A 13,874-nucleotide genomic window follows, 5' to 3' on the forward strand; every position below is an offset into this window, starting at 1 on the left:
TTAAGAACAACCTACTGGTTCTCCTGGGAGTCCGGGATGTCCTGGAGAACCTTGGTCTCCTTTATCTCCTTTTAATTCCTGTAACAAAGGCCTTAAAGTTACTCTTTGTTCTCTGTACTTTTTCTCACCATTCCCTTATCAAGCAGGGACACTGGTATCTTCTCTCCCTCTTCTCTTTCTCTGTAGATCAAAGCTGAAGCCAAGCTTGTATTTTCATTCTTTTAAAGGACTTTTATTCTTTATTTCATTCTTTTAAAGGACAGGGAGGAGGAAGAAGTGGCAGGGGAGAACCTGTGAAGATTTTTTTTTCCCTTTAAAGATATGAATTCAGAATTTGTGTCCTACAGAGAGGGATCTGCTTTCCGATAATCTACTCTAGCAGCACCATTTCCATCCCTCCAATGAATATTAAACAACAGAAGAATAGCTCCTAGTTTGTTCCCAGAAACCAATCAATTACATACACCTGGGGCATTAAGTTATTTCCACTAGTTCATCAATTGTTCATTTAAATGCAATCTTTGAATATAATCCTTTTTCTCTAAATGCAATATGCATTCATGTTATTTTCCCCAGTGGTGCATTTTTAAAGAGTGATACTTCAAAATATGGTCTGATGCCAATTGTTTCTTGTCCCCTTCAAACTCTTTAGTCCACTGTAGATGAAACACCATTTGCTAAGTTGAAACTGCTTTTCATCTTCTTCCATTCAGCAAGAAGTCCATGGAGATTCTCAGTCATCCAGGTCATAGTTATCCCAAAGATGCCATTTCACGAGGCAACTGGACTTTCTTGTTTTTCTTTGAAGATCTTTCGCTTCTCATCCAAGGAGCTTCTTCAGCCCAGAGCTGAAGAAGCTTCTTGAATGAGAAGCGAAAAATCTTCAAAGAAAAACAAGAAAGTCCAGTTGCCTCGTGAAAAAGCATCTTTGGGACATTCAGCAAGAAGAGGAAAGTATATTCCTTTTTAAGCCTGTTTTTGATACTGTTAGGAAGGAACGAAAAGAGGGTGGTGGTTATAATGTTGCTGAAAGCAGTCCTATTGCATCTCCCATAGCTATTTTGGTTAGGTGGGGCAGCCTGATATGATGATGGAGATCCTTTCTTTCCCTAAAGGGTGACAAACAGCATGCATTAGCAACCTACGGTAATTCTAAATCTAATTCCAGATTCCATTTATTAAAATATCTGTGTGGAATATAAAGGGGCATTATCTGAATAATGATAATGCACCATTTCTATGATAATGCACCATTTCTTACTCTGTACTGGAAATATCTTGGAAGCCTTTCTTCTAGGATATGCAGGGATATTGGCAGCTGTGAAAAATTAAGAAATTGCTATTCGATATTGATTCCCATGCTGGGAAAGGTTGAGGGCAGGAGAAGAAGGGGACGACAGAGAATGAGGTGGCTGGATGGAGTCACTGAAGCAGTAGGCATGAGCCTAAATGGACTCCAGAAGATGGTAGGGGACAGGAAGGCCTGGAGAAATGTTGTCCATGGGGTCGTGATGGGTCGGATATGACTTTGAAACTAACAACAACATTGATTCCCAACAATTAGACTAAGATTTAGTTGGGTTTTAGCTGTCTCTGGCTTTGTGTTCACTGAATTTTCTAACATAGAATATATTTAGAATTCTGTACTTTGAAGATAATTAAACAGTTACAGATTACGCTGAAAATGGGACTTATGGCAAATACACAATCTAATGACATGAGCTAGAAATCATCTCTTTATACATAGAATTTCCCAAAGAGCCATATAAATACAGCACTGCATATTGCACTGAATCTTAACAATATTATGTTGTTACCGTTGTATTTTCTGCTCCAGTTAATGTTATAATAACCGTTCCACTTGGTCCAGGAGGACCAATTAGTCCACAATCACCCTGAAATAATAATAATAATAAAATGTTAAAATGGATTTGATAAATTAATATAAGATAAATTAACATTGGTTAACAGTCTGCATGCCTACCAACTAATTCTTAACACAAACAGGGTTTAATGGCCTCATGATCTGCGAGCTTCCTAGATGCAAATTCTTAGCCATTATGAGGCACAGAATGCTCAAATATTGCTTTGACCCAACAGGCTCTTCTTCTACTTTTCATCATTTCCATGTATGATTAGGGGATGTAGCATGACGCATGCTAAAGAATAACATTTGAGAAACATACTTACAGAATACCAGTAGGGTAGACAAATGTGTTTTTATCACCAAATTAAGAAAGTTATTGGTTCCTGTAATTCATAATTCAGTTTAAACTGACTTTTATGTTTATTAGATAAAAAAGAGCAACATCATTAAAAATATGTCCTTTGTATTTAATTTACTGGAAATAGTAATGGACTGCATTAAATAAATCCAACTAATCTTATCCTGCATTTGTAGTGATTAAAATATATTTCAAACAAAGTTAATTTACACAAACCCAGTTTAATTAGATAATTGCTCCAAGGTTCTTCAAAATTTATTCTCCACACAATAGCTTACTGACTATGAATTTATTTCAAGATAACTCTACATTAATTTTGTAGAAAAAGTTTATTTTACTATAGCTGGTGTTCAAATCAAAAGTCATTTATATGTAATCTTAAATGATGTCTACCCAACATTCCTCTACTGTAGGAGTACAATACCATAAGAATGTAATTTCTCCCTCATTTCTAAAGCTCCCTTTGCCCCTTTACTAGGCTGTGGTATCTTCTGGAACTGATTGCAAGCTGGCTGCAGACTGATGGATTTCATTAAAAATAACTGCCCAGCCCTTGTCTGTCTCCTCTGCCCCCCCTTTTTGATAAATGCTTTCTAATAATGGGATACAGGTGGTCCTTGACTTATAACTATTTGTTTAGTGACTGTTTGAAGTTACAATAGCAATGAAAAAAGTAAATCCTGACTGTTTTCACACCATTGAAACATCTCCACAGTCATGTGATCAAAATTTGGTGCTTGGCAACTAGTTCATATTTATGATAATTGCAGTACCCTGAGGTCATGTGGCCACTTCTTGCGACCTTCTGACAAGCAAAGTTAATGGGGTAGCCAGATTCACTTAACAACTGTGTTACTATCTTAAGAAATGCAGTGCTTCACTTAACAAATGTGGCAAGGAAGGTCTTTCATACAATGGGCAAAACTCATTTAATAACTGTCTTGCTTAGCAACAGAAAATTTGGGCTCAATTGTGGTCTCAATAGATTTATAATGTTGCAGAAGAAACTAAACTGATTGCAAAAAGAAGACTTAATCCATCATATTGATGAATGTTCAATTAGTGGGAAAGCTGAAACAATTGAAATATGTTAGTTTAATAATAGTAAGAGTGAGAAAATTATGTACACTTACTTTTATTCCTTTGGATCCAATAACATTAACACCCATGATACCCTAGAAAGCAAAGCCTTCATTTAAAATGCATTCAAAAGTCTAAAACAATGATGACACCATGAGTAAATGATGCTAGGATAATTATTTGTATTGTTCATTTATAATAAATCTAACAATACCTTGGGCCCTGGAGGTCCTGCTCTTCCTACTGTGCCCTAAAATGTACAAAACAAAAATAAAAGTGGATTTTTTAATTTTTTTTTGCTATAAATGCATTCTAAGAATACAGAAGAATGGCAAATGTTAATGTTTTCTGTACAATAGTTTACTGGAAGTATGAGAATATGGGTGCTATCTAATACCACATTAATTGAAGAACTTGTATCACTCTATAAATAAATACGCTTCCTGGACTGACAGGGCACTGCTGGGAGAATAGGCGGAGTCAAAAGACAGGAAGCTGGCCAGCTGTGGGTCTACTTGGAGCTACTTTCTTCAACAATTCATGCATTCCTCCCCATGGATCTAGGCTATAGATGGAGTGCACTCTATAAGCAATTCATATTTTGTCAGACACCTGATGCTATCACCATGCAGCACCAATTGTGAAGCCTGTTCTGGTATCAGAAGGAGTCAAGATTCTGCTTTTAATCTATAAAGCTCTATATAGATTGGCATTTGATTCCTTCTCCAAGAAGAGTTACAAATATTCCAGAAGTGAAGAGGGCTGAGGCCCAAAGGCAAGTTTCTCCTTTATAGCCCTAGTTCTCTGGAATGGTGTCTTTTTGGAGATGAGATTGGCTTCGTTCTTAATAGCTTTCCAGAAAACTAGTGAAAAGGCAATTATTCTGATAGACCTTGAAATGATTTTTGATGTAGACCAGGTTATGTTCAGTGTTTTAATTTAATTTAAATTTACCTTGAATGGAAAAATGTTTAAATATTTTTAATTATTGTGAACTTGCTAGAACTGTAAGATGTAGCAGTATATGCATTTAATTTACAATATGTGACAGTATATAAATTTAATAAACAAAAATGCTAATAAACAATTAATTAGTATAAAATGCAATGTTTAAATAATGTCACAAATAATATAGAACATTATCTGCTTATGTGAATAGACATACTGTATATAAATGATGAAATTTGCAAGAACCACTCAAAGGTAAAACAATTTGCTTAGGAAGATTTTGCTTATGCAGTTTGTAGTCAGATAGTATGAAAACACTTTGAAGAAGACAAAATAAAAAATAGTTTCCCCAAACAAGAGAAATTTCCCAGGCAAACTGAATGGGACAACAGCACTCTGATAAGAAAGGAAGAAGGTATGAGAAAAACTGGCTAAGCTTTAACATATTAATGAAGCTTTGTATAAAAGCTATATAAATGTACGGTATATAAATAAATGCATAAAAATGTTTCTTTGGGATAACAAAATATTACATTCAGCTTCCAAGTAGAATAAAAACTTACATTCTATTTCTACAAAACAATTAAAATTTCTTACTGGAAAACCTGGAGGGCCTTGTGGTCCAATTGTCCCAGGTAATCCTTGAAGTCCTGGCTCACCCTTTAAGAGATAAATCATTATTTAACATTTATATCAATCATTAATATTCTTGTTTTTTCTTCCCCATTAACATTTATTCAAGTTAATTAATACATGTAGTGATTTTATTTCCACTAAGTAATACTTTGTTTATTGCATAGAATAACATTTTAAATTATAATATATAAAGTAGTGACATTGATATTGACCCTAAAATTCCTAGGGACCACACCTCCTTTTCCTTCCTTCCTTCCTTCCTTCCTTCCTTCCTTCCTTCCTTCCTTCCTTCCTTCCTTCCTTCCTTCCTTCCTTCCTTCCTTCCTTGGGGCCTACAAAATGTATACCTGGTGATCCTCTTTTTTTGGATACATAATGAATAAACCCATTAGCTCCTGACTTCAAAAATCTTGATTTGCATGATATAATATTATTCTAATTTAAATAAAGATTCTGTGATTTACAATTCCAATTAAAATGAATATACAGTATATCTTCATTTTTTATGCAATTATTTCTCAGAATGTTTCAAGCTTACCTGAAATCCAGGCATTCCTGGTAATCCAGGATTACCTTTAGAAGAACTGTAACCTTGATTGAACCCTTTTGCAGAAGCTCCCTTAAGAATTAAATGAAAAGAAAAGACATTCCATTGATCAGAATGGCAGAATTAAAAGTATCAGATAAATGTAGCAAACATATTTTGATTAACTGTTTAATGGTAATTAGACGGTGTGAAAGAATAGCTGGTAACAGACAACTAGAGATCTAATCTTCCCTTCTTCATGCTTATTCCTCTCATTCACAACATGCCTGAAATTTCCATGGGATTAATTAATGCTTTGGTCATGAGCAGATAGCATACCGTAACAAGGAAATAATATTCTATAGTTGTTCTAAATGTAATGCAATCTTGTAAATATTGTGATTACTCTCCCCTCTCCATATTTTATCAGTGAACAAAATACACAAGCACATCAACATAATTTTGCACAATCAATGTATTGTCCTCATATTGAAATTGGTACTCAAGGTCAAATTCCCAGCCAGCCATGGAGCAAAGCAGTTCAATTATTCTATTTCAGTCCAAGCTACTCAAAATGGTTTCTTTGCTAATGGGGATAAATTAGGACTGACTCCTATGAATATTGGTTTCAGCTCCCAGGGAAAGAGTGGCATATACATATAATATTGATAAAATGATAGCAAGATTGATAAAACATTGAGCAGAATGCAATAAAATAAGAGGCAAAGAAATGATTTAATGAAAGGAAATGAAAACAAGTGTGTAGGGAGAGCAAGGGTGGTGGGGGGAAAAGTGGCAAACTGTGTATTGTGAATGTCCCAACAAAACTACATCTTCCATGCAACTTCAATCCCAAATAAGGAAGGGTAGGGCTTATGCCATTATTTTGGTCTCATTCTTTTTAAGAATGGATACCCATGTTCCTAGGCTACTGTAGATCATTATTTCTCTTTTTGTAGGTTAAGTGTTTTACCTTTTCTCCTTTGATGCCCTTAGAACCCTAGATAGAGAGAAACACATTATAAAAAAAGAAGAAATGCACGTTTCTAAAATAGGGACCCAGATATCCAATGAAATATTCAAAATTACCAAGTCTCTCCAACTGCTAAGAAAGACCACTGAAAATGACAAAATTACAGGAAATGAGGAAAAATAAGTCATTGTCTAATTGATTGTATATTTATGATTGGTCAGAAGTAAGCACCTTGCAATTATCCCTGACAGTGGTATTATGAACAACATAATTTTATTATTTATGTATTCTTGATAATGTATTGCACTGTTGTACAATATTCAGTATGATAGGATTAGATGACTAACAAATACAGTAAGAAAATAAAGATTTTTGGGGGGGAAAAACACAAAATGAATTTCTTAAATGGCATATTTCAGACATGTCAAACACAAGGCCCAGGGGGCGGATCCGGCCCACGAAGTGGTTTCATGTGGCCCGCGAAGCCATCCTGGAAACAGTGAGGGAATGGCCCCCACTGCCTTGGCCCTGGCCCAGAGACCCTCCTTCTGCCAGAGACCTTCAGATCTGTCCCACTCCTGCCCAGGCCCCCATAGGCACCCTTGATGCAAACGATGTAGAGCTGGCCATGCCCACCCAGTAGGCCATACGCACTCTAGCCACGCCCACCCAGTAGGCAACGCCCACCCTGGCCTTACCCACCCGGGCCCCTGAGGGCAACCACAATGCTGATGCGGCCCTCAATGAAATTGAGTTTGACACCCCTGGCATATTTGACCAAAACTTACTGGTAATCCTGGAGGTCCTCCCTGTCCTAAGAGTCCTGGAAAACCTTGCTCACCCTGGTTGAAAGAGAAAGAGAAGCTGGCAAGAAAAAGATTCTCAAAGGTCTCTAGATAGCATGCTTTGTTACTCCATGTGCACATCCTACTCCAAATACACCACAGCTAATATTTTGCTTATTTTACAACTGGCATCTTAATGTAATGCCATTCATACCTTTGTTCCATTGCATCCTGGTATACCTGGAGGTCCAGGAGGGCCAACATTTCCAGGCTTACCCTGAAAATATTTACAAGATTGTCAAGATAAACAACATTACCATTTCATAGAACTCAGAATATACTTTTGAGCAATTGGCCAGCAATTGGTTTATGAAAATTGGATGTGTTATATCTGAGCATTGAAACATTCATGTCAATAAAATCATTAAGAGAGAGTAGTTAGATAAATAGATAGATGGATAGATAGATAGATAGATAGATAGATAGATAGATAGATAGATAGATGATATTGATAGATAGACAGATAGATATAGATAGATAGATAGATAGATAGATAGATAGATAGATAGACAGATAGATAGATAGAAATTCATACTTCTGAAAAGTTATAATTTAATTTAATTTAATTTATTGAATTTATATACCGCCCTTTCCCGAAGGACTCATGGCGGTTTACAGGGTATAATTTTTAAAACATTAATACAAAAATTAAGACCAATTTAAAAAAGATTAAACTAAGTCCCTGCAACATGTAAAACCCCAGTTAAAACCCCAATTAAAACTCAGCCTGAGCCGGAAAGCTTGAAGAGCCAGGTCTTCAGGTCTCAGCGGAATGATCGAAGGTCAGGGGCAGTCCTAAGCTCCGCAGGCAGCTGGTTCCAGAGGGCAGGTGCCCCCACAGAGAAGGCCTTTCCCCTGGGTGTCATCTGCCAGCATTCTTTGACCGGCGGCACCCTGAGAAGACCCTCCCTGTGGGAGCGCACAGGACGAAGGGAGCTTGATGCCGGCAGCAGGTGTTCCCTCAAATATCCTGGACCCAAGCCATATAGGGCTTTATAGGTCATCACCAGCACTTTGAATCTCACCCAGAGGGCAACTGGAAGCCAATGCAGCTCGCGGAGCAGAGGTGTTACATGGGAGTAACGGGAAACTCCCATCACAACTCGCGCGGCTGCATTTTGCACCAGTTGAAGCCTCCGAGTGGTCCTCAAGGGCAGCCCCATGTAGAGAAATAGAAATAATACAATGCTTAACTAAATATAAATTTCCAAATTGGTTTAGTAAATATTATTATACTTACTGGAAGACCTGGAGGACCAGAGTAACCAGGAACTCCTGGCTTACCCTAAGGATAAAAGAATGAAAGAGGAGAAAAATTAAATTGCATTAAGAATGAATTTAAAACTGAATTATTGGATGTGATTTTAAAATACAGGGAGTCCTCGACTTACAACAGTTCATTTAGCAACCATTTGAAGTTACAACGACATTGAAAAAAGTGACTTATGACTGTTTTTCGCACTTACAACCATTACAGCATCCCCCTGGTCACATCAAAATTCAGATGTTTGGCATCTGACTCATTTATGGCAGCTGCAGTGACTTGAGATCATGTGATTACCTTTTGTGACCTTTTGACAAGCAAACTTAATGAGGAAGCCAGATTCACTTAGCAACCAGGTTACTAGCTTAACAGCTACAGTGATTCATTAAGAACTGTGGCAAGAAAAATGGTAAAATGGGGAAATTCCACTTAAAATGTCTCACTTAGAAACAGAGATTTGGGGCTCAATTGTGGTCATAAGTTGAGGAGTCCCTGTATATTAAATAGATAGTTCATTCATTCCAATTATTATTAAAATTTCTTAGAGTCTTTTAAAAGATGCCAACTAAGGTTGCAAGCAAAATGGCTGTCATCTCCCAGGGCTCAAACCCTCCAGCGACAGCTGTCTTGCAGTCACTTGATAAGGAGCCACTGTTTGGTGTGCCTGTGGATGATCTCCCATCTTCTTATCCAGGAAGATTTTGAAAAGGAGATCTATTCTTTGCCATAGTCATTGGCTTTGCTTTTGCAGAGCCATCTGTAACTCCATCATTACTTTCTTTGGAAGCATTTTATAGCATTTAGGATTTAGTTTGCTATACTTTAATTGCAAGTACCATTACATAGGATGGAATGTGAACAACGTTAGATATTGTGCCAATAATTTTCAAATTCTGATTATTCTTAATATAGTATAATAAAATACCAACCCTTGAACCTTTAGCTCCAGCAGGGCCTACTGCTCCTGAAAAACCCTAGAAAGCAAAGGAAAGTAGAATTAATTAGATTAAAATATTATCTTTATGCAGAAAGCTCAAATATGCAATTTATCTGCTTTTTTAAATGCCCCATTCTACTCTCATTTGCCAGCTAAGGATTGTAAGAATATTACCAATCAGAATGAACAAAGTTATTTAACATTTAAATATTAAAAATCCATTTCTGTTCTCTAAATCCCTTAAGATGCTATCTATCAGCTCAACTTACTTTTATGTTTTTTTTCTCAGCAGGTAGAGAACATTAGATTCACCAGTTTGATTATTTAAGATTACTTGTAGGACTTATGTGAAACTTGGAGACATTCATTTATTTTTTGGATTTAAGAAATCAGAAAAGTCAAACAGGTATCAAGGACCATGCCTGCCAGACTATTAATATGTCTGGCTATCATTTGGCCTGCCACCAGTGCAAATGATTGGCAGTGTAAAGCAGTAGCAATGCAAAATTGTTCTGTAATAAAATGAAATGTTCACAGCCAGAAGTAGCACCTCCTGTGTTTTACAACTATGCAGCAACTTTTAACTGATACCAGATCTGCTCTCTGATGTTGAATGGTCCATGTGGTCCATTCATAAGCTAGCTACTTAAAATTCAGTCTTTAATATATTCATTTATAAAGTGAGCAAATACTCAATTACTAGGACCAATGCATGCAAAATTCCTTGCCGATGTTATTCTAGTTGGGTAAGAAAAGACCTACAAAAATCAACCAAGACCAGAGGGCATCAAGGATTCCACAGTTCAACTCTGAGCTCCAAATATTCTCTTCTAGAAGTGTTTGTGGATGGGAGATAAATAACCCCTCCCCCAAACACACATATGTTCCCTTAATCCAAATACACGTATTTTCTTGGAAGGGAAAGCAGTAAAGAGTCACATCAAGGATATAAGATTAAAAACATGAAAAATGAGTGATCCAGTAGTTGGTATGGTAATTTCTCTATGGACTAATGCATCAAATGAGAGAAAGCAGTAAAAATTAAGCAGGTTTTGTTGATGTTATTCTAATATTGTAATCAGTAAGATATTAGAATGCTTGTCTTCTATAGAATTAGTCTAATTTCTGGATCACAGTTAAATAAGGTTACTACTTATTTTTGCTAAACACTGTGGACAGATCTGGATTAAATAAAGTGGCTAAAACATACCCATTTTTTCATTATTTGTTCAGTTAGCCATAGAATCAAAATTCATTTATTTACAGAGTATTTAAGAGTTGATACCACATTTGCTGAGGCACATTTTTTAAAACATACCATAGAAGTGTGATGTATTTTAAATGCTAAGAAGATACACTTTACAGAGTGGGTAGAACAATTCAAGATGGGCATTGTCTTTCCTTATACACTCTCTTTGCTGTATCCAGCCTGGAAATGAAATGTTAGACTTCAGGTCCATTGTCAAGCTCATATATAAATAGAAATGGAAATCCTAAGCCCTAGCAGGATGGAAAGTTTCTTGTACATATAACCTCCTCTGATATCAACAATGTTAGGAACAAACAATCAGATCCACAAGTGAAGAGTTCAATTAGTTGTTTTATTATGGGGTTCTTGGTGCTCTCTGAGCGTTCTGGCTTTCTTGCATGTTCCATTACCAAGCTAGATAACATCATCAGTGGTAGCCCACAGTTCAACCTTAAGCTACAAATATTCTCTTCTATTAGCAATTTATTGGTCAAGTTTATAACACAGGAATCTTCTCAGATTATCAGTTTGCACCTGGGCCAGACTAAATAAGGCATTCAAGGTGGGGGGGGTGTAGGATTTTGTCCTCTTATGCCCAAATAGGGATTCCCTGATTGACTCCTTCCTGTGCTATGAGTTATGAGCTATGAGTACAGAAACATTTACTTTTCAGCATTATCTAAATCAACAGTCGTTCATTCACTGATATGCAATCATAGTAGATTATAAATACCTTAGGTCCTTGTGGTCCAGTAGGGCCCTCTGGGCCTTCGAAGCCCATCTGACCAGGTAGACCAGGGTAACCAGGAAAGCCCTTTTCTCCCTGTAAACATAATTTATTTAATATTTTATTTTTAGTTATTCTAGAAACTCAGAATAGTGCTATCCATTGTGTAAATTTCTAGAAATTAGTTTTCTTTATTAAATATATACTCATGTAGATAATAAAAATACATCCAGGCAGAAGATGTCTATATCATCAAATAAACTGGAAGCATTCTTCTATGCATAATCTGTCACATAAATATACGAATATGTATATGTGAAAGCCCATGTCAAAGAAAGATGCAGTACTGAAAACAGACATATTGGAATAAGAAGAGTTTCATTAACTTTCATGACTAAGTAGATAAAAATCATGTAAGCCATTCAGTACCCATTCTAAGAAGAAGCCTATTAAAAAATAAATTCAGGACTAGAGCACCAAGCAGAATTCAACCAAGATAGATCTACAATATTCCAAAGAGTCAAGAGAACATCTGACCATAATCAGAAAAGTAACACCTCTGTTGTTCAGTAGACTGAGTTGTGACACCTTATAGAGGTTCTTAATGGATCTTAATACATTTTCCAATGAAAGAAAAGTCTAACCCAGGGGTAGGCAACCTCGGCTCTTTTATGACTCATAGCTGGCTCAGGAATTCTGGGAGTTGAAGTCCATGAGTCATAAAAGAGCCGAGGTTGCCTGGTCTAACCATACAGTGAAGAAAATACCAGCATCCGTTGAGAATTTCTGGTGGGACCAAAGGAACTGGATGGTGAAGAGCTGGTTCTGATATAAAATAATAAAAGTCACTGTTCCATGATGTGTATGCTTCCATGCTCCCTGTTGCTCTCTCTACCTGGGGCCTCAGAAAAACATAGCACTCCCTCCCCCCCCTAAGTGTCATGGCTGGCCTTGAAGGTATCGATTAATTTGAACTATTATGTACCAGCAAATCAGTCTCAACTCAAACACCACATAGACAGAACTTCTCCGGAATACCCTGCCCGCAATGTGGCCCTTCAGTCCTCCAGTTATGAACTGATCATTGTCTTCTCCTGCACTGCATGAAATAAAGTATTTGCCATTGAAACTAAAGAGATTATCCACCTCCAACATCTTCATATATCACTGCTACTTTACATAGTGCCTGGTTGCTTTAACTGGGCAACTGGAATGACCCCACTGGGAATCTATAATCCCAGAATTCTTTCATTATTATTCCTAGTATCTCCCTCCCTGCAATACCTTTATGAGGCAGAATCAAAGGACTTGGGGGGGTTGTCTTTTTTCTTTTTTCTTTTTTTTATTAAAGAGTTTTACAAAGACAAAGTTTTACAATATATATTGGATTCGGAAACGGAACTGGGGTTGTCTTTTTTTCCATTGGAGCCTAATTTTGTTTGGGGATTTTTAATTGGATTTTGTTTTGTGTTTTGCATCATTGTAAAGTAGAGGTAGTTTCAATCCCTTTCCCCCCATCCCAATTTTATAAATTTAATGTTTTCTTATTGACTAACGGCCCTTCTTTGAATCATGCTTGCATGCTTAGCTAATTTTGCTTCATCTTTCTGAAATGCTTTCCTATTTAATTGCCAACAGAATGTCAGTTCAATTATCTTGCTCTGCTTCCTTGATATGCCTATAAGTCAATATTGCAAATTAGATTTCCATGATTTTGAAATGCCCACTTTGGGGAGCTATATGTACTCATTCTTTGGTTGAATGTCTGCAGTATACTGAAGCTGTCTCAGCAACATAGTAATGTTCCATATTGTTCCAACAATGTGACTTCAGAATTGCTAAGGTATTTTGCTAAATTAATGTGGTTGCTCAACATTATTATAACATTATTATTTTCTGTATTTATTTTTGTATATTGTACTATCCCAAAATCCACCACTAGGGGGGTGTTATGTCCACAGCAGACAAAAAACATTCTGCAATAAAGGTTCATAAAAATATAGTTATTTGAGAAACTATATTTATTTAAATCTACTTTTAAAATTTTGAGGATTAACCCCATCATCATGCTTTAAATTCTACTGCAAAACCTTTTTTTCCTGTTAGGAACACCTTTGGTGACTGAGAATGATAGTTGGACTTACCATGTAATTATCTTTCTGGTCACTTAAAAATTCCCCTATTGAAAGAGGAATTTAAAGAGAGTTCAAGCAACCAATTACTTTAGTGTGCTTGCTAACTAATATACCTTATTTTTTGTAATTCATTTTATTGCTGGAGGCAAAGTTTTTCATTGTTACAATAATAATATCCCACAAGATTGGAAAAATTCCAGTCAAATCCTTCCTTCAAAGATGGTTTCAGCCCCATAAGGTAGACAAGACCAAGAAACCAATGCCATGTAGGTGTAAAACTACTCTAAGACAACTATAGTATATTCTCCTTATTCTTTGCAGATTGAAAT

The 13,874-nt window shown here is 36.4% G+C and overlaps 1 protein-coding gene across 1 annotated transcript in view; it reads right to left on the bottom strand.

The window, feature by feature from the left end:
* The window catches only part of COL4A3 (collagen type IV alpha 3 chain), a gene marked incomplete at both ends in the record, with an annotated part of 74,670 nt that overhangs the window by 46,075 nt on the left and 14,721 nt on the right, over positions 1–13,874 (bottom strand). Inside the window, 12 exons of the mRNA XM_083364943.1 lie at positions 16–78; positions 1,818–1,895; positions 3,359–3,400; positions 3,520–3,555; positions 4,851–4,913; positions 5,428–5,508; positions 6,389–6,415; positions 7,177–7,230; positions 7,388–7,450; positions 8,474–8,518; positions 9,427–9,471; positions 11,417–11,506. Of these exons, the coding sequence (XP_083221069.1) occupies positions 16–78; positions 1,818–1,895; positions 3,359–3,400; positions 3,520–3,555; positions 4,851–4,913; positions 5,428–5,508; positions 6,389–6,415; positions 7,177–7,230; positions 7,388–7,450; positions 8,474–8,518; positions 9,427–9,471; positions 11,417–11,506 (687 nt within the window). The remainder of the gene's footprint in view (positions 1–15; positions 79–1,817; positions 1,896–3,358; positions 3,401–3,519; positions 3,556–4,850; positions 4,914–5,427; positions 5,509–6,388; positions 6,416–7,176; positions 7,231–7,387; positions 7,451–8,473; positions 8,519–9,426; positions 9,472–11,416; positions 11,507–13,874) is intronic.

This window comes from Vipera ursinii (assembly GCF_947247035.1).
Source record: "Vipera ursinii genome assembly, chromosome: 5".
Taxonomy (NCBI): Eukaryota; Metazoa; Chordata; class Lepidosauria; order Squamata; family Viperidae; genus Vipera; species Vipera ursinii.